Source organism: Balaenoptera physalus (assembly GCF_965194825.1).
Source record: "Balaenoptera physalus genome assembly, chromosome: 6".
Taxonomy (NCBI): Eukaryota; Metazoa; Chordata; class Mammalia; order Artiodactyla; family Balaenopteridae; genus Balaenoptera; species Balaenoptera physalus.
The window spans coordinates 13,041,679-13,062,220 of NC_138885.1; the positions used below are offsets into that span (position 1 = coordinate 13,041,679).

General features: G+C 44.6%; 1 protein-coding gene across 18 annotated transcripts in view; it reads left to right on the plus strand.

Annotated features, from left to right (window-relative positions):
• Positions 1–20,542, plus strand: part of CLASP1 (cytoplasmic linker associated protein 1) — a 261,977-nt gene that overhangs the window by 136,903 nt on the left and 104,532 nt on the right. For all 18 annotated transcript variants that reach the window (XM_082465778.1, XM_082465781.1, XM_082465779.1 and 15 more), the window contains 7 exons: positions 6,729–6,881; positions 10,245–10,318; positions 11,851–11,943; positions 12,909–13,054; positions 13,946–14,081; positions 15,128–15,198; positions 19,242–19,301. In XM_082465778.1, coding sequence (XP_082321904.1) covers positions 6,729–6,881; positions 10,245–10,318; positions 11,851–11,943; positions 12,909–13,054; positions 13,946–14,081; positions 15,128–15,198; positions 19,242–19,301 — 733 coding nt within the window. The remainder of the gene's footprint in view (positions 1–6,728; positions 6,882–10,244; positions 10,319–11,850; positions 11,944–12,908; positions 13,055–13,945; positions 14,082–15,127; positions 15,199–19,241; positions 19,302–20,542) is intronic.

The window sequence follows — 20,542 nt, forward strand, 5'->3', positions numbered from 1 at the left end:
TTAATTTTTAAATAGGTATATGTTTTATCAGAAAAAAGGAATAAAGATTTCTGACTGGTAGGACATCTGGAAGGTTAAAAAAACATTTAGGGTTGTATTTACCTTACTTTCTTCATTTTCCCTCAGATATTTTCAAACTTTGTTTGACTATATTATCTAATGAAGCCTTATACATTTTTAAATGTAATAAAAGCTTCTGAAAAGGATACATGAAGAATGGTTTGCATCCATTCACAAGTTTTGACTTCTTTCCTGCGGACTGCCAGAGTTAAATATCTGATTGCCCTACTGTGTGTTGGCCCAGCCTCTGGTGTAGGTGTTAGGGATTCCAGAAGAATGTGTCTGCTCCAGGGACGGAGAGACGGAACAGATCTGCCCACAGCTCATCTCAGGGGGAGTCGGGGTCAAAGGCACACGTATGGCTGTGCAGCCCAGAGCAGGACAGGGCCCGGCAGGCTCGCAGAGGATGGTGTGTTCAGGGTTACACAGTAGTGTGTTTGGCGTAGGGGGCCGTCGGCCATGGCTTAGAGCTGTGACAGATCAAGACAAGATACTCGGGGATGTGTATGGAAAGCAGCCTGCCTTTGGGCTTATGATTGTGTCTCTGTGCGGCCTTCTCTTGGGAATGCTAATTACGCTCCAGTTACGAGGCTGCCACATTTCTCATTCGCTTGGAGGAGAATTTCAGTAACAGGGAGTGGGTGAAGCTGAAAGCCTGTTGGGGTATCAGCTTCCACAAAGTGACCCTGACACAGGGAGCTAGTTGTCTTTATAAAGAGAATGAACGAGGCACTTTCTCCCCGTTGGACCTGCGTGGGTCACAGCCTGCCTCAGGGGAAAAAAGAGGAAAAGCTTGGCGGTTTAGGTTCCGGCCTCCCTGGCAGATGGACAACGGGACAGACACCTCTTAGTTTCTGTGACATTTTGTTCGTCCTCATAGATGAGTGTATACATTTTCTAAATGGACAGTATGATCCAAAACGTGTAATTCCAAGTTCTAAACACCAAACTTGAAGTCAGTCTTTAGACTGATATGTTCTTCTGCCGCTCCTGGACCTGAACCCCTAGTCACAGTGTTGTGTGATGGTCTGTGTAATGACTTTTGACCTAGAGTCTGTGTGTGGCTTGTTACTTTGTATCATCCCCGATCCAGCCTGGTTACAGCTCAGTCCTGAGGCCGCAGGGGCTCTGCCGGCCCTTCCTTAGGGGGTTCAGAATGTGGGTCAGTTGAGGCTGATGGAGGGACTGCTTCTGCCTGGTCTGTGCCGGCCCTGGCCGCTCGCCAGCCTCTGTCCAGCATCTGGACCACAGTTCAGGACTTCAGTACAAGTTCACAGACTTACTCAGCTTTGAGAACTAGGCTGGTTTGCTGCTAAGTCCACGAATGACTGTGTGTGCTCTCTGGACTTTTAATTTTTTCAAAAGGTTCTCTTCTGTGTTTTAAAATCTCTATTGTATCAACAGTTCTTTGGGGCACGCTATTTTACTGCTGTTTTTCACTTCACGATGCCTGCCTGCTAATTGGGTTACCAGGAGTGGGGTGATTGAGAGTTGGATGAAAATGAGCGTCACACTCTAGAAATTTCACGCGTTATTTTTAAATGTCTTGTCCCAGTGCTATAGAAGGGGGAATGGAACTGGGGTGATTTTTAAGAGATTAAAGGAACCGAAGGCGCCAATGAGCTTATGCCAGGTTTCTACCCCAGGCTGTCACACGAGAGAAGTGACCCTCAGAATGACAGTCTTTGCAGTGGTGCCAGGAGATAGAATTAATTATTTCTTTGGGCTCAGGGAGAACTGATCCTTCTCTAAGAACGTTTTCTGTGTAACAGATGTTGTCTTAATGTGTGAAAAGTTTTAAGTTGATGTAATAGCAAAAGCTTGCATAGCTAAAAATACTCATTCTCACACATGTGTTTGCCTTAGTTAAAGCTCTAGAAAAAGAGGCTATATTCTAACAGATGTCTGCTTAGCTGAAAAGCCTGAAGAAAATGGGAATTTAAGTGACTCGTAGAGTTCAGTATGGATTGATTTAGTTGAAAGATACTGAAACATACTAGACCCAGAGACCACGAGACCCCTCACCCTGGACTGGATCCCGAGTGTGTCTCCTCTGTGACTGAGTGCGGCGGCAAACACAGCTCATTTGTCCGGGTCAGGAACGGCACCTTCTACGTAAGAGAAATTTAACCCCAGTTAACTGAAACTGGGTACCTTTCTGAGGGCCTAACCCCCTTTTGAATTTGATTTTAATTTCTCGGTGTCCCAAAAGCTGGGAACCAGAGGGCAAACTTATTTTTAGACGGTGTGTTAGTTTTCAAATAATAGGCTCAACTGACTTTTATCCTCCAAACACCTCTCTGGGCATATTTAACCTGGTAAATGACTACACCCTTGTTCCTGTTCCCCTGAATTTCTAACTCAGATAGAAAACGTGAATTACTTTCTCTGTTAGCACATGGATCCCATGAACAATCACGTAATCTTGCTGGTGCAGCGTCGTGGTGATGGGCACGCGGTAACTGCGCTGTTAGGTTGGGACACGTGATTTGACCCCTGCACTGGGTTCTGAGCCTTGTGGGTTCGGGGTGTTTTCTATCTGCGTGTTTGCTTTTTATAGTTTCTGTTTAGCTGTTGGGCTTTCAACTGTCACTTTTCATTCACATCACTGTGCTTAACTCCTGTGTTCCATCCCCCTTTCTCGCTATTTCTATATTTAGTTGCTTCTAATCTGTTTAGAAAATTCAATAAGTAGGCCCGTTAGATTTGTTTCCAAAGGGGAAGTAAAGAGGCTGAGTCGGGACTGTTGGAGCTCAGTTTTAAAAAACCTCCCACTGGCTGCCTTTCCCCCTTCCCTTCCTTGGGGGCCGTTTCCACGCCGACACTGGTGATGAAGCAGCTGCGTCCTCAGTGCAGCGGACGTAATGTGACTTCTGCGGTGAACGTGGACAAGTTGTGATTAACTTTGAAAACTACAAGCTCTTTGAGGACGAATCTGAACCGCTTCCCTTCTCTTCATACTTGCCCAGTTTTCTCTGTGGCATCCCTTACAGCAACATATATCCTAACCGCCTGGATATCCGCATGCCGACATAGATGCTTTCTCTGGCCGTGAGGGTATCGTCCTGTAACATGAGAATATAAAAAGAATGGGAACCAAATGTTGAGTATTTTATTTTTGCCTTAAATAGTCAGTTATCTTTTACAGTAGTTAAAATACGAGAAGAAAGTCTTATATTTATCCACATATTTACTATCACCAGTGATCTTCATTTCTTAATGTAATTCCAAGTTTCCATTTGTTATCATTTTCCTTTTGCCTGAAGATCTTCAGCATTCCCTGGAGTGCTGGTCTGCTGGTGATAAATTCTGTTTTTTGTTTGTCTGAATAAGTTTTAATTCAGCCTCTGTTCTTAGAAGATATTTTTGCTGGATGTAGAATTCTAGGTGAATACTTCCCTTTCACCATTTTCAAGATGTCATTCCGTTGCCTTCTGGCACACGTGGTTTCTGATGAAAGCTGTTGTCGTTTTGTTCCTCAGTATGTAATATGTCTTCTTCCCTCTGGCTTCTGCTGGCAGTGCAGTTTCACGTGTGTCAGCCTGCTGGATATCACCCTACAGGTCTCTGAGACTATTCCTCTTATTTCTTTTCTTTTTCAGCCTTTTCTTTTTTTGTCTCTATGCTTAATTTTGGTTAAATTTTATTGCTGTGTGTTTAAATGCTCTCATTTTCCCCTTCTTTTGCAGTGTCTAATCTGCTTTGAATCCCATTTCAACGATATTTTCATTTCAGCTACTGTGTTTTCTTAATTTCTAGAAGTTCCATTTGGTCCTTTTACAACACCTTCCTTTTCTCTCATTATGTCTGTGAGTTCCTATAATCCTTGAACACAGGTGTAGCAGTTTTAATGTTCCTATCTGCAGGTTCCATCATCTCTGTCATTTTATTTATGGCTGTGTTGGGTCTTCGTTTCTGTGCGAGGGCCTTCTCCAGTTGCGGCGAGTGGGGGCCACTCTTCATCGCGATGTGCGGGCCTCTCACTGTCGCGGCCTCTCCCGTTGCGGAGCACAGGCTCCAGACGCGTAGGCTCAGCAGTTGTGGCTCACGGGCCCAGCTGCTCCGCGGCATGTGGGATCTTCCCGGACCAGGGCTCGAACCCGTGTCCCCTGCATTGGCAGGCGGATTCTCAACCACTGCGCCACCAGGGAAACCCCTGTTTATGAAATTTTGATTAGATGTTGTGTGTTGTGACTGTTACGTTGTTGAGCATCTGCGTTTTGTTTCAGTCCTTTGAAGGGTGTCATGCTTTGTTTGGCCGAGCAGTTGAGTTACTTGCACGTCTGTCTACCATCCCTGAGACCTGGCCCCACTACTAGGCTTGCTCTCTCTGGGGCCTCTACTGAAGGCCTGCAGTGAGTCACCGAGAGCACTCCAGCTCTGGGGCTCGAGCATCTTCCTGCTTTGTGCGGACTTCGGGGCTTGTTCAGTGTACAGTCTCCTGGCCATTTTTTGCCCTCCCTTAGGGCATCTCACTCATACGCGCGTGGCCCAGAACTTAAGGCGTGCCCAGAGCTCTCTTTCTATGTGGCTCTCTCTTTTCCAGCGCTCGGCCCTGCCTCTCCCAGCTACCTGTCCCCCCCCCTGGAGTCTGGTCTTCATCTTCTCCACTTAGCAAGGCTTTCAGGCTCCCTGGCCTGGGTGGCCTGGGAATTTTCTCCAGGCAGGAGCTTGGGGTGATTGTAGAGCTCACCTTGTTTGTTTCCCTTCTCTGAGGCACCTCAGCTCTGCCCTGCCCGTTGTCCTGTCTGAAAGTAGTTGTTTTACATATTCTGTCTGGTTTCTCGTAAGAGGCTAGGTCCTTGCTAATGCATCATTGCTGCAAGTGGAAATCCCAGGAATTCCAGTGAAATCGGCCCACTGAAAATAATTCTCAATAACTGAACGCAGTTCTACATGGCATGCCTGCCTGTGTTAGAAAGACAAAGCTAAACACAATTTACATGCGTTTTTGAGTGACGCGTAGTCGTGGTCGTGTCCCCCACTCACTATTTACCTTCCCCACAGCCCGGGGCTGTCACTGTTCTGAGCGGAGTAATGACACAGTCCCGCAGCGTGGCCGCGTCACGACAGCGGTGCACATGCTCTCGGGGCTCCTGTCGGCGCTCAGTGGGTGACCTCGTCCTGTACTTCAGACCACGTTTTACTCTTGCAGGGGCCTTGTCAATGTGCTCTGCAGTGTAAGAATCGCTTCTGAATCCACGTGGGAAGTCTGTGCTCATAGACCACTGAACGCCTGAATCAGCAGGACCTTGCTGTGTGGATTACAGCACAGGTTGCCGAGGCGATGGGGAATGTAAAGGCGTGTTGAGGGAAGCTGTTTGCACAGGGATCTGCACTCGTGAGGATATGGTTCCTCCCTGACTGTTGAATAAAAGAAGCCTTGTGATTTGAAGGGGGTTGTTGGTGAGGTGTAAGGAACGTTAGGGTCCTGAGTAGACACAAGACTTGGCTGTTGATAGTTCAGCTGAGAAGCAACTAGATCAAGAAAAACAGGTTATTTGTATCTGTTTTATGGTCAGCAGTTATTTACTTCAGACTTTCTGGTAAAAATCTAATGCCCTTTTCAGAAATCATGAATATTGCTGGCTACGGACGTCAGTTTTGTCTTTTTGTTTTTAATGACTCCTAAGTTCTTTGTTTAGCCCCTGAATGACCCACGCATGCTCTGTAAAGTGCATCGTGAGAGCTTTAATTTTTGTGCCATCAAAATGCTGTTCTTAAGTATGCTCATTTTTATAAGCCCAAAGATGGTTTTTTCTTTTTAAATTGTATATGCAACTTGAGGAACGTTGGTTGGATTTCCTGCTGTTTAGAAAATTTAGAAGTTAATGTACTTATGAAAAAATGCTCATCTTCACTAAGAGAGGAATGCAACAGTAAAGAAGAGGCTTGCTTTTTTTTTTTTATATATATTCAACATTGGCAAGGGTGTGGCAAGATAGGCCCTTCTTTGAATTTCCAGGAAAAGTATGTATTTATATGAGTTTTCTGAAGATAAGTTTGGCTGTACCCATCAAAAACTTTATTATACTCTTTGACCCAGTAATCTTGCTTCCAGGAATTTTTTTTTTCTTAAAATTATTAGAAGTTCAAACAAAGATGCAGGTAGAAAGGTATCTGTTGCAATATTATTTCTAATGGTAAGTTATTAGAATCACCCTAGATGTCTAACAATGAAAGTATTATTCATTTGTGCCATTTTCCAATTGCAAAGTACCACGGAACCGTGAAAATGGTGTTTATGAAGAATGTTTCATCATGTGGTAAAATGGACATATTTGAAATACACAGTATCCAAAAATGAAATACAGTCTCATGTTAACTATTAAAAGAATGCATGAGAGAATGGTCAGAAATATGTCAAATTGTTAAAGTAACTGCTCCTAGGTGGTAGTTTTATGAGAGGTTATTTTCTTCTTTATGGTTTTCCTGTTTTCCAGAATTGGGGTGGAGAGCATTCCAGATGTGTGAAAGCAAACAGGATGTTTGTAGCTGCATTCTGGGCTCCCCTAAGGCTTTTTTCTAGACCTGGATGGGCACCTCAGATTCCAAAAGAGTTGGCAAACCATTCATCTCTAAGATTAGTTGCTGTTTTCAGTTTAGGTGAAAAAGTACTTAAAAATGAAAACAAAACCCAAAAAACGATTTCTGTGCTTATTCTTCAGATAAAAATTTTGATGATGAGGATTCTGTGGATGGTAATAGGCCTTCTTCCGCCAGCTCTACGTCATCCAAAGCTCCAGCAAGCTCCCGCAGAAACGTTGCCATGGGGACCACCCGCAGGCTCGGCTCATCCACTCTCGGATCCAAGTCTTCAGGTAGGACCGAGCCCAGTGTGGTACTGCGGGGTCAGCTCTGCCGGCGTTTAAAACCAGACGTGCGTGATACTTGCCTTGTGCGTCCTTAAGAGGTGAAGTAATTCTGTTGGCAGTACGCTTCCACTGGCTCTTCTTGAATTAAATTAGTTCTCTGCTGTGGATGCTGATAAGCTGGTAGGCTGTAAGTCTGAGCTGCTGTGTTGCCACGTTTGCTGAGACAGAGCCTCTGGGCGCATGAAGCCAACACAGAGCAGAGCGCGTGGTACCCTGATGGCCTCGGGCTCCAGCCATGCCTGACACTACCAGGGGGCCTTTCAGCCATTTGCTGTGTATCAAGACGAGACTGTCCGGGCTTCCCTGGTGGCACAGTGGTTAAGAACCCGCCTGCCAATGCAGGGGACACGGGTTCGAGCCCTGGTCCGGGAAGATCCCACATGCCGCGGAGCAGCTAAGCCCGTGCGCTACAACTACTGAGCCTGCGCTCTAGAGCCCGCGAGCCACAACTACTGAAGCCCACACGCCACAACTACTGAGCCCGCATGCCTATAGCCCATGCTCCGCAGCAAGAGAAGCCACCACAATGAGAGGCCCGCGTGCACCTCAACAAAGAGTAGCCCCCGCTCACCACAACTAGAGAAAGCCAGTGTGCAGCAACAAAGACCCAACACAGCCAAAAATAAATAAATAAAATTAAAAAAAAAGAAAGAAAGAAAGAAAGAAAAGACTGAGACTGTCCAGAGGTCAGATTGTACCGTATGTCTTTAAAATGTATCTTGTTCCTGTAGGGATGCCAAATTAGTGAGTGGTAAGGATTAGCTCCCTGAGGCTTTGAAAATTGATTTATAAGGATTTCTTCCCTAATCCCCCTCCTGCCCCATCCCCCAGTTTAGACAGTTTTGAGTCCTTGTTATAGACAGGTTTCATTTTGCTGTCAACGTTTTAAATTTACATGCAAATTACCTACTTTTTAAAAAAAAAATTATTGCAGTATAGTTGATTTACAGTGTTGTGTAAATTTTTTACCTCTAAACAAATCACATAGCCGCTGCTCTTAGAACCGTGCGTACTGTTAGCACTGGGCTTCTGGCTCGGCCGGATGAGCTAAGGTAAAGCCGCAGTGAGGACCAGCTTTAGGACACCACCTCCTCCTGCAGGCCTCTCTTGCTCTCTGTACCGGCCCCGGGCGTGGTGTCCTGACTCCGCGGCTCAGCGCCCTTGCAGCCTCTGCACAGCGTCTCTCCGTATAGAGGGAGCTGTGCTGATGGCAGAGGGAAGAGCTGGCCTCATTTCTTACATTTTTCTTACATTTTTCTTGCTCTTCTTAGTTCCTTCTAATCCTTTACTTTTTGGTTCCTTAAAAATTTTTTTGTTGTTGTTAAAGAGCTTAAATTCATACAACATGAAATCAACCATTTTAAAGGTGACAATTCAGTGGCATTTATTATCTTCACAGTGTTGAGCAACCACCACCTCTGCCTGGTTCCAACACAGTTTCATCCCGCAAAAGAAGACCCTATCGCCTTTAAACAGTTCCTCCCCATTCCCTCCTTCCCCAGCCCATGTTTTGTCTTTAGGCATTTAGCTATCTAGAAATGTCATAGAAATGGAGGCATCCAATATGCAGTCTCCTGTGTCTGGCTCCTTTCCTTTGGCATAATGTTTTTGAGGTTCGTCTCTGTTGGAGCATGTATCAGTACTTTTTAAAAAAAATTAATTAACGTATTTATTTTTGGATGCGTTGGGTCTTCGTTGCTGCGCACGGGCTTTCTCTAGTTGCGGCGAGCGGGGGTTACTCTTCATTGCGGTGCGCGGGCTTCTCATTGCGGTGGATTCTCTTGATGCGCAGCACGGGTTCTGGGCGTGCGGTCTCAGTAGTTGTGGCTCGTGGGCTCTAGAGTGCAGGGTCAGTAGTTGTGGCGCATGGGCTTCATTGCTCCACGGCATGTGGGATCTTCCCGGACCAGGGCTCGAGCCTGTGTCTCCTGCATTGGCAGGCGGATTCTTAACCGCTGCGCCACCAGGGAAGCCCTGAACAATCTTCCTAATGCGTTTTCTTGATCCGTTTTTGAGTAGCATCCATTCCCCAGACGAGGCTTAGAAATTTTCTGCGTCATCAGACCACTTCTTTTCCTTCCCTTCCCTCACCGTTCCCCTTGCACAAACCCGACCTATGTAGATTGTGCAGAGGTACCAACCCTGACTTCCCCTCAGACCTGATCCTGTCCTTTTCTGTTTCGTCTAACGCCGTAGTCGTGAGTTTCCCTGTTGGCTCCCCGTCAGATGCCTCGGGCCCAGGGACTGTGCTTGGCCCACGAGTCCTCTTCGGTATGTGGTGCCAGGCCTCACGCAGAGGAGAGCTCAGCTCAGCACGCATCTGCTCGGTGGGACGCAGGCCTAACCTAAAGCAGACACAGAGCTCCACTCACAGTGTGTTACTGTTGTCTGTTTGTAGTTTGCTTGTGAAGGCAGAGTAACAGTCATCAAGAGTGATGACACGTATTTACCACTGTAACGAGTTGTCTTTAAAGCCCTTTCTGTCTAGGTGGTCCATGAGGACCTCAAACTCCAGATAACTTGTCTGGTAAGAAGCTCTAGAAAAGCACTTGGACTAATCAATATAAATCATTAATGAGGGTTACAGGGATGACTGTAGATAACCATTTGGAAACCTTTATTTTGAAGAAAAAACATCTGATAAAATGTCACATGATTTTCATATGTGAAGTGACGCTCTTATTAGAAAACAGAAAAAGCTTTCTCCCAAATGATAGCAATTATAACAACTTTTAAGTAACAGAGCATCTTACAGCAACTTCGTGGGGTCAACTTGCAACTGACATGTACATGAAAATTGACAATTATCATGAGTTAAAGGAAATGGAAATGTTTTTTTCCTTTTTTCTTTAGAAATAACGTTTGGAGACCAATATGAAGTTGAGATGAAACTGTTAAATTCTTTAGAACTTATTTGAATGTTTCACAAAATTGCTAGATTCCTAACAATGACATAATTTCATTTATTCCCTGAAGAATTAAAATTTCTATCATATGTTTATTTGGAATCTTTGAAAAGACTTATACATTAATACAGTATAAACCATCTAAATCCTTTAAAGGCTACACTGGCCCTCCTTAAGCAAGGAGTGTCTTTAAATGGTTTTAAGCTAACATATGTTACACTGTAAAATTACTATACTTTATCTTAATATTGAAAGTCTGTAATGCTTGTCAGTGCCACAAAACTCTAAACTTAATAACACTTAAAAAATAGTTACAGATCTTCCAGAATATAATTTTGATTTTGTGTATTCAGACTCCTCCAATGCACATTGTTTACATTTTAAAAACTGATCTTTTTTATAGCTGCGAAAGAGGGGGCTGGTGCTGTCGATGAAGAGGACTTTATTAAAGCATTTGATGATGTGCCTGCAGTCCAGGTGAGTGAGGGTGTTTGGTTTGATTAAAAACAAGGATGGGCTGATTCTTCAAGGTTCGCTTTTCAAGTGTGCGACATGCGGAGTTTCTTACCAGGTAGGGTAATTCTGACTGTCAAGCCCACAGGAGATCTGAGGTTGCAGACCAGGAAATGAAGAGCGAAAGTCACGGCCCAAGATGACCTTTCAGTAAGAACTGAGAGAAGTAACTTGCTCCTGCAGTGAGTGTGTGGGTCAGGTCACGTAAAAGAGGGGGAAATGAGGGATTAGGTTAGAAGAGAGAACAAAGAAGCATGCTTATATGTAGGGATTTTCCTCAGAAAGAAAAGTTTGTAAAGTTGAAGGATTTGGGTGTCCGAAAACTACAAAAAATGGTCTCATAAAATCTTAGTCTATTCCACCTTGATGCTCCCCTTAAGTACCACCTGCCAGATGCGGCAGAGTTGCTTGCCAGAAGCTGGGGTACAGCCACGCTGTTCAGACTGCCCTGTGCCTCAGCACTGTCTCTTGTTGATCGGGTGTCCGTGCTCTGGATTCCTGCAGCGCTTAATGTCTGTGTGAATCCTTGGTCACCATGTGTGTATAAAGCAGGTAACAAGTGTTTTAGGCTCAGGACCATCCTTACGTCCTTGACCTTCCCAGCATGCCTCACTCTTGGTTGTTGTTTTTTTTCCCCCCCTCACTGTCTTATGAGTAATATGTGAGGATAAATGAGAGAGCAGACCTGAAAGTACTTAAAGTTACAAGTACAGACGTACTTGCTGTATTGCGCTTCGCTTTGTTGTGCTTCACGGATACTGCAGTTTTACAGACCGAAGGTCTGTGGCCACCCTGCGTCGAGCACGTCTGTTGGTGCCCTTTTTCCAACAGCATTTGCTCACCTCGTGTCTCTGTGTCACATTTTGGTAATTCTCACAATATTTTCAAACCCTCCATCAGCAAAAAGATTACAGTTCACTGAAGACTCAGAGGATGATTAGCATTTTTTAGCAAGAAAGTATTTTTAAATTAAGGTATGCACACTTTTTTTTTTTTTTTAAGACATAATGCTATTGCACAGTTAATAGACTACAGTCTAGGGGACCAAAAGAATTCGTGTGACTTGCTTCATTGCGATATTCACTTTATCACAGGGGTCTGGAGGCGACCCGGCAATGTCTCCGAGGTCTGCCTGTATAATGTGGTGTTACAAAAAAACGCTAAGAGTAATCAATGACGTGTGCATCACTGCCGGTTCCCCAGTGGGCTTTTTTCTCTTTTGTACATGAAATTATCTGTTAACTTATAGTAAAGCCATATTTGAGGCAAGGTTATCCATACATGGGCATCGGATCTAGTCGATATACGTTCACAGCGGGAAAGAAGCTCAGTCTAAGACAAACGTGACTAGATGTTATCTCGAAGGCCCTTCTGAAAAATGAAATAATTTCTTTTACTGTGCTTACTAAGTGCCCTTGACTTCAGGTAATTAAGGAATACTCTTTGTTTATTCTGTAAATTTTCTCCTATTGATTGTAAATTAATTCTGCTTACAGATTTACTCCAGCCGAGACCTTGAGGAGTCGATAAACAAGATTAGGGAAATACTCTCTGATGACAAGCACGATTGGGAGCAGAGAGTAAATGCTGTAAGCCACTGACTGTGCGATTACATTTGCATTCGATATTGACATGGTCTGAATACTTTGTTACGAAATTGGGGTGCAGCTGTGATGAATTTTAAGTAGTAAATATTTTAAATGTAAGCTTCCATATTTACACATTGCCTTTTTAGTAGATTACTTCACTTCTGTTCTTCAGACATGCCAGCTTCTATCTTTTTGTGTGTCCTGTACTTTTAGCAGAGACCTACCTGTGGTACGACCGCCGCTCCTACCTCAGTAAAGATGTAATTCTGTGACCGTTGGCCAGGAAAGCGGCTTTTTAGTGATGTTTTCAGTATGTGTCTCTCTGTCCCTTGCTTTCTTCACAGCACTTCTGCCCCCTCTGTTTTTAAAAGTGGATTAATGAAAAGAAGTGGGCTGAACATTAAAGTGCAGGGGCATTAAGTGAAGGCGTGTCTTTTCTGAGGAGAGCGATCGTGCGTTGGTTGTCTGGCAGGAAGAGGGCTGGGAACACTGCTGTGTGTCTGTTTCGGATGCACACTAGCCCTTTAGTAAAGACACAGCGGCGCGTACTGTGCAACGGCTGTAGCGTCACTTCTTCCTATGATTCACTGAGTGAATGGCGGTTGGAGTGGGGTGCGGGGGAAGGTGAGCTCAAGGAAGGAGCTTCTACAGGCTGCAGTGAGGGTTTAGTTACCCTGTCCTTAGCATCACAGCATCTGTAAATCACTAAACTGTTTCCCATTAAAAAGTACGCTTTACAGAAGAATTGTAATCCGTTTATCACAGACACTAATTTTAAAAATTATTGGTTCTTATTTATGATACCTAGATATATCAGCAACTATTTAGTTGGCTGAATTCTTTTTGGAAAACTCTCTATCATTTAACTTTGATGTTGATCTCTAATATTTGATGGCTTCTATTGTTTTGTATATTCTGTTCTAAGAATTGTTTTGTCTGTCTCTTCGTTTTCTCCATCCCCTTAGCTAAAAAAGATTAGATCTTTACTTTTGGCTGGTGCTGCTGAGTATGATAACTTCTTCCAACATTTGCGTCTTTTGGACGGAGCCTTTAAACTATCGGCTAAGGATCTGCGGTCTCAGGTAGTGCGGGAGGCTTGTATCACCTTGGGGTAAGGATTGCAATGCTCCCGATTCTCACATCATAAAATAGCCTCATGACGGTGCTTCAGAGATGGTTCATTGAATACACCCACTGGGTCTCTTTCACGGAACTTTCGACTGGTCTCCGAGACCCATTCCAGTTACGCTTCTGTTAGCACTTTTACAATAGTTCCTGACCAGTTATGTTAAGTCTGACAGATTTTAAATTTTATTCAGTGACTTAGCTCTGAAGCCTCTATTTTAAACTTGAAGCAGTTATTAATAATATGGAAAAATGAAATTTTGTAAACTTTTGTCCTCAGCTTTTTCACTGATTTTGCTGGCAGGTGATAGCATGATTATTAGAATGTTTGTTTCTAGAAGAGTACTATAGCTATAAGGTTAAAGGCGTGTACTGCGGGGAAATTTTTTTTTATCCTCACTAAACCTGTATCAGTATCTAAAACTTCTGTCTTAGAAAATACGTTAGAATATCAGAGCAGCAGCAATAATAGTAAGGTGGCTTTGCAGCTGTTTAAAGTTTTGACCTCAGACACTGAAGTGTGAATGTTATATGTTAAAGATAAACAGCAAAAGAAAAAAAGGGGGTGAAAGAGCTTTTTCTTATTTGTGTTTTATTAGTATATGACTAATTTGTTTTTTGCTATTCATGGACTTTATTTATTTTAATTAGTTGGAAGTGATTGATTTATTTAAAAAAAAGAGCAGACTCTTGGGCTAGTGGCTATTTGCGAAGTCCTCTATATGCACATCGGAAGTATTTGTAGAGTATTTTACTTAGACCTTTGTCCTTTGTCCTTAGATAACTTTACATGAAGGCTGTAAAATGTTAAGAGGGTTATGTGCTACACGGTTGGCAAGAACTCTGACTTCAGTTCAGTGTTCATTTCTGGTTATAGGCATCTGTCATCAGTGCTGGGGAACAAGTTTGACCATGGAGCTGAAGCCATTATGCCAACGATCTTTAATTTAATTCCGAACAGTGCCAAAATTATGGCCACCTCTGGTGTTGTAGCTGTTAGGTTAATCATTCGGGTGAGTATATTTTGGGGCCGTACATAGAGTAAGCAAGTGGTAAATGTTGCTGGTTGATAAGCAGTTATCAGAGACATTTTTCATTTGAGTGAGTATGTCTGTGGAATAATACCGTACGTACAACATTGGCCTTTTTACCCCACGTAACTGTCGCACGTGAGCCTTTTACGTTCCCTAGTGTGAACTCTGGGTGTGATGCATAGTTACTGAGGTGTTGCTCTTCCACCGTCATCGGTTTTAAACGTTTGAACACGGGTGTCTGCTTCTGAGTTTATACCCTGTTCTTTATGTGTCCAGGTATCACTTCTGTTCTTCCCTCCTTAATCCCCAGCCCTTCCATTTTAGGTATTTGTGCTTGTGGTTTTGTTATTCGCCAGACATTTTATTTAAATAATTGTACCTAAGCCCAGAAACAAAATGTTATCTTCAGTTAAGTTTTCAAAACACTCATTTACTTAAATCCAAGTAATTAGCCAAGTAATTTACGTGCAGGTTTTCAGTAAAACCTAATAGTTCACAAAGGCTTAATAAGTTCTTTGCATCACCTTCTCCCCACTGTCAAGTCCCTTTTCCCCAGAGGCAACCCTTGAAACTGGGTCTTGATGTTAACTGAAATCTATCCAGAATATTCGTGATTACTGTGGGTTGCTTACTTCATATTATTTGTAGTTCTTACTGTTTGCACTGCCTACTTCAGGTATTAAACCAAAAGCCGTTATCAGACATTTCTGTTGAAATAATATTAAACTATATTGGCCTGCTGACTGCTTTTTACTCATTCAGATCTCTACTGCTCAGGTAATTTAGACTTCATACCAGTGATTTGTTTTGATTTTAGACTTACTTACTTGTCATCATGTTGCCTGTTTTGGCTCTGTAAATTCTGTCATGCCCTTTGGCAATATCCAATAGAAGTCTTTCTCCTTTTTAAACTCAGTGAAATTCTAATCTGAATATGCGGGTGCTTTAGGTAGGTTAGTAAGGAAGTGGTTGTCTTAGCTTTGCATTTTCAAGTGTTCACCTCCGATTTTTGTTCTCTTCCGCAGCACACACACATCCCTAGGCTAATACCCATCATAACAAGCAACTGTACCTCCAAGTCTGTCGCCGTTAGAAGGTAAATTTTTAAAGAATTTTTCTCATTAGTTTTGAATTGTTTAAAAACCGGAACAAATTTCAAATTTACCTCCATGCAAAAAAGTGTATGTTTGAAATGGTTAATATGATTTACGACTGCTGTGATAGATGCCTTTGGACTGAAGGCTCATGATCTCAGTTGTCTGGAAAGCCAATTTGGAAGGCCTGTTACTTCTGTCTGTGTGGGTAGTGTGAGAGCGAGTGTGTGTGTGGGTTATGTGGGCGGGGCGGGGGGAGGGGGAGTGTACCCCCTGCGCATTTTCCTCCTGAGATGGTCCCTCTGCCTCTGTCATCGCTCTGCCCCGTTCCCTGAGTGAAGGCCGTGGCTGCCCGCCTGGGAGCTCGGCGGCCGTTACTTGTATTAACGTAGGATAGCAGGAGGCGTGCGTTGTTTGCGGCTTCTGGCGTGATCCCTGGCACTCTGAATCCTCACCAGTCAGGCTTGTGCTGCTGTCACCGTGACCGCACGTCGCCACTCAGATTTATCACCACAGGCTAGAACGGTTCAATGCTAGGGACCGAAGGGTTACCCCCTGAGCTGCTTATGTTGAGGGGAGGCAGACCCTGAAGGTACAGCCTGGGTGGCCCGCGGGGGCTTTGTCTTGGGTCCTGCTGAGCTGCCCCAGCCCACGTGTGGGGTCAGGGCTCTGTGCTTCCAGCTGGGATCTGTGGGTCTGGACTGGTGACTCAGAGGCTTTCGAGTCCTAAAGTCTGTGGACCCTCTTCCCAGGAAAGTGTAGATACACAGAAGGTTTGTGTAGGTTTTCAGAGGATTCATGGACTTTAAGCCTTCAGTAGACCAGGTCAGGAGCTTTGCGGGGTAAATGAATGCAGGCCTGGAGAGCAAGCAGTCTTTCGGCCCGGTTCCGGTGGTTCCGCGTCTTGATCCAGCCCAGGAGAGGGCCCTTCACTCCAAGGCGTCGAGCCCAGATGCCCCTGGCCGCCCGCTGTTCCTCTCCTTTCCTGGGCCGTCACGTTGGACCCGCCAGGGTTTCACAGGTGGGGGGATCTTTCCAAGCGTGAGGCGGCCCCCACTGCCATCGTGTTCCCAGCCACATGGAAGGCAAGGGAGAAAAGAGGGGAATGAGCCAGCTGCGTAAAGCCAGGGAGAAAGACGCGTTCTCCTTCCACCGAAAAGGCTGACTGTTGCGGCAGCGTGGCTCGGTGGAGTGTCGCCGAACCACAGCCCAGCCGCCCTCGGGGGCAGAGCAGCTCCGGGCACCCCCCAACCCCCCAAGTCCAGCGCCTGGCCGTCGAGGTGCGGGCCGGTGGTGGACTTCCCACGCGCTGGGGAGGGAGTTGTTCTGCGGGCTCTCAGTCACTTCGGTAGAAGGGGCTTGACGCTCGGTGGAAACTCAGTGAATGGCAGCCATCCTGAGACTTTGCTGCTGCAGTTACATTGTCACTGTTGATTTGGGTTTCCAGGAGCAGTTTGGAAAGCGTGTTTGCTTTGGGCAAGGCGGTTCCTCTGGTGAAGCGACACGTCTCTGTGGGGAACGTTACGGGCTGTTTAGCGTATCAGTTGACTTGGGCTGCTGTAACAGAAATACCGTGCGCAGGGCGGCTTGAACGACAGGCGGGTATTTTCTCACCGCTCTGGAGGCTGGAATTCTGAGATGAGGGTCCGGCAGGGTTGGGTTCTAATGGAAGCAGCTTGCAGGTGCCGCTTTCTTGCTGTGTCTTCACGGCGGTGGGGGCAGGGGAGCGCCCTCTAGTGTTTCTTCTTAGAGGGCCGCTAATCCCGTCATGCGAGCATCGCTCTCAGGACCCCCCCGTGAACCTCACTGCTCCCCCAGGGCCCCGTCCCCAAATACCGTCATGCTGGGGGTTAGGGCGTCAACATAGGAATCTCAGGCGGTAACACTTCGGTCCCTAGCATTGAACAGTTCTAGCCTGTGGTGCTGAATTTGAGTAGCGACGTGCAGTCACCGTTACGGCAGACACGCCATCCCCTTCACTGGTTTCCGAGCCGTACACCCAGACTGGCGTTCCTGTGTTTAGTCAGAGCCACGTGTCTTACTGCTGAAAGGAGTACTAGGGACCATCTGGACCCAGTCCCTCTGCCTTCAGGAAGGGAAAGAGAGCCAGAGGGGGCAGTGTAACCAAGGCAGCACGCTTTCTGTCCTGTATTCAACCTGTCGCTAGCTTCACTTCATAGAACTTGTAAGAAATGGATTGCCCAATCTCCCTGCCTTTAAGAAGTTTATAATTTAGTTGGTGAGATTAAAAACAATAATGCAAAGCAATGTAAGAGTGAGTTGCAACGTATGTGTTGTGGATTTAGGCATTCAGAGGGCAGTGATTAAAACTAGCTGATATATTCCCTAGAAGCCTCATAGACAAGTTAAAAAAAAAACTGAGCTGCCCTTTGAATGAGGAGTAGGACTCGTTGAAGAAAAGACACAAGTTCTAACCAGATGTGCTTAAATAATGCAGTGTTTAAATAATGCCAACATCGATGTACTTCTGTATATGATTTTAGCCTTCTAAAAAGTTGAAAACAAAACCTAATTTACCTGGGATATTTTCGATGAAATAGATTGTTCTGAAACACATTGAAGACAAGAATTAGCACTAAAGATGGCTGGATTCACTAAGAAATAAGTAAACGTAGACATATATGCATACACAACCTAAAGAGACAAGGAAAGTCCACACCAGGAAATGACACGGACAAAGGGCAGAGGTAGAGTGACCGTGGCCTGGGCTGGGGCCGAGGGGGGGACAGCGGTGGTGAGAAAGGGTGTGGGCAGAGGTCAGTGTCTATCCTTGGAGAAGGTTTGTTTCACCGACCGCTCCCCCGGCCCCCACTATTAGCAGCAGCCCTGGGACTGAGCTGCGCAGCTCCCCTGGGCCCTCCTGAAGCCCCTGTGCTCCCGGCACATCACGTGGTAACTGTTCCTTGTCTGTCTTGCTCGCTGGATTGTGTCTCGGTTACCATTGTATGTCTAGCATCTAGCATAGGGGAAGGGTTTATTCAAGATTTACTGAGTGATTAATTGTGTGGATTATGAGGTTTTGAATTGGGAAGACCATGGGAAAGAAAGTGATCGTTAGAGAAAGATTGCCTTCTGATTTATTTCCTTAAGTCTAATAATATTTATTCCTACAAAGATAGTTATCCTGGAATTTAGAAAAAGGAAATGATGAGGAGGTAGGACCCGAAGTGGTGTTATAATCCAAAGGAGATGAGACCAGCATTGTTTTTGTGTACAGATCAGATCAAGAAAGATCACAGAAGTGAAAAGAAAGGATGTTGAAAGGTTGCAGAGAGGAAAATGGCCAAGTAGCTAGAGAAAAATCTGTTTTAAATACTTGGCAGGAAAATTGGGTAAACACTTGGTTTTCCAGGGTATGTTTTACTTTTTTTGTACAAGGCATTCTTTGGAATTAATGCAAAGACTAATTCCCTGATTCTGTAATGTACTCGGATCTTTTGTGCACCTGTAGCTCCTGCATTAATGTATCATTTGAGGTAGAATAAAAACAAGTAACAGTGATACACCCTTTCAGTAACGTTGCCATGAAGCCCAAGTTTCTGATTTGAAGGGAACTCTCCTGTATCCCGTCCCTATAACTTTGTGATTTTTCTTCTGGACCACCATAGGTGCTTAATTATTTTGATCTGCTTTGGTTTTCAGTCAATTCTGATTCCATCTTTATGTTCCATTTTTTGAATCATAAAAAAAATAGAAGATGGGACTTCCCTGGTGGTCCAGTGGTTAAGACTCTGCACTTACAATGCAGGGGGTACAGGTTTGATCCCTGGTCCGGGAGCTGAGATCCCACATGCCTCGCGGCCAAAAAACAAAAAATCCCCCCATAAAACAGAAGCAACACTGTAACAAATTCAATAAAGGCTTTAAAAATGGTCCACATCAAAAAAAAAAAAATCTTAAAAAAAAAAAATAGAAGAAATTTATCAATTATAAAAAGTAGTGTTGGGTCACTTAAGAAAAAAGCTTTTATTTTCATTAACATACAAATGACTAAGTTACATATTTTTCTCTTCACAATTTTCAGGCGCTGTTTTGAATTTTTAGATTTACTTTTACAAGAATGGCAGACACATTCACTGGAACGGTGAGCATCTGATTTGCTGGTTTTCCCTCTGAATTGAATCTTGAGATTTAATATCTCAGCGAGTGGTCCGACCCACCTTTTATAAGAAGGGAAGGAATCCAAGCGTTGATTTGCGTGATTACTGGTGTTATTTCTCCTGATGCTGATGTGAGGCACCTACCACTGGCAGAGGCTCTTAGTGAGCTCCATTGACTGTCACGTTAGCCTTGAGGTGTGACCCGGGGTGCCCCGGGACACTGCATGGCCAGGACTCCCTCTGCAGCGGCTCTGATCTGCTGCCTGGCATCCTGTCAGTCCCAACGAGTTAAAAAAGGTTTAAAGATGCTCTTAGTAGGCGAGGGGTAACTTTGAAAATCCTTAAAGGAATTTCACTCATTTGAAAGTTTTCTTTCTGATCCCTCTGTATCAGAAAGTCAGCAGTTTTCTCTTTATTCAGGCTGGTGTGTGCTAAGTTTCACATCTTCACGATGCAGAATTCTTACAGAAGCTTGTCTCTATTTTGAGGTTCATTCTTTGCCATTTTTAGTTCCTGTCAATTTTAGGTGCCTGTTATTCTTTCTGAGTTAAATTTGGAGCTGATAGTTGATGATACTGTGCCACCCGGTTTTTCATGGTGTGTTGTGTAGTTTGTGAAGAACTTTACAACATACTAAACAGGTTACGAGTAGTGGGAGTTTAACACATGAGTACGCCTGGAGTCCAGTTCAGTCCTGCAGTGCTCAGAGATGAAGAAAGCCAGGCCTCCCAGAGGTGAAAGTTCATCTGAAAATACTTTGGATCGAGAGGATGGTCACACATTTAAAAAATATTTTCTTCTTCTTTAATCTCTTGGGTTTTATACCCTCTTTATTTGGTGATAGTTTTGGAATTTAGAGTGGGAAGGTGGAATGAGGGATTGAACACCAGGGCCAGGTGAGCAGGGCAGGAAAACGTGATTGACTCAGATGTGGCCTCGTGTGTTTATTCACTTCCGCTCAGCCTTGCCGCTTGGCAGGTTCTCACCAGATGCCTGCTGGATGAGTGAAGGACTGAGGACTGAGGTGGGGCACTGGTAAGACTGGCGCCTCGCCTCTGTCCTGTGAAACTCTTCACTCCAGTCATTGCCCTTTTCTTAAAACCGGTCCATATTCAACGAGACAGTGTAACGATTTCTTCTCAGCTAGGGTAGAATGTAACTAAGAGAACACCTGTGTATAAAACAGAGACATAATTTCATAAAATTGTTCGTGTTACGTAGGGGA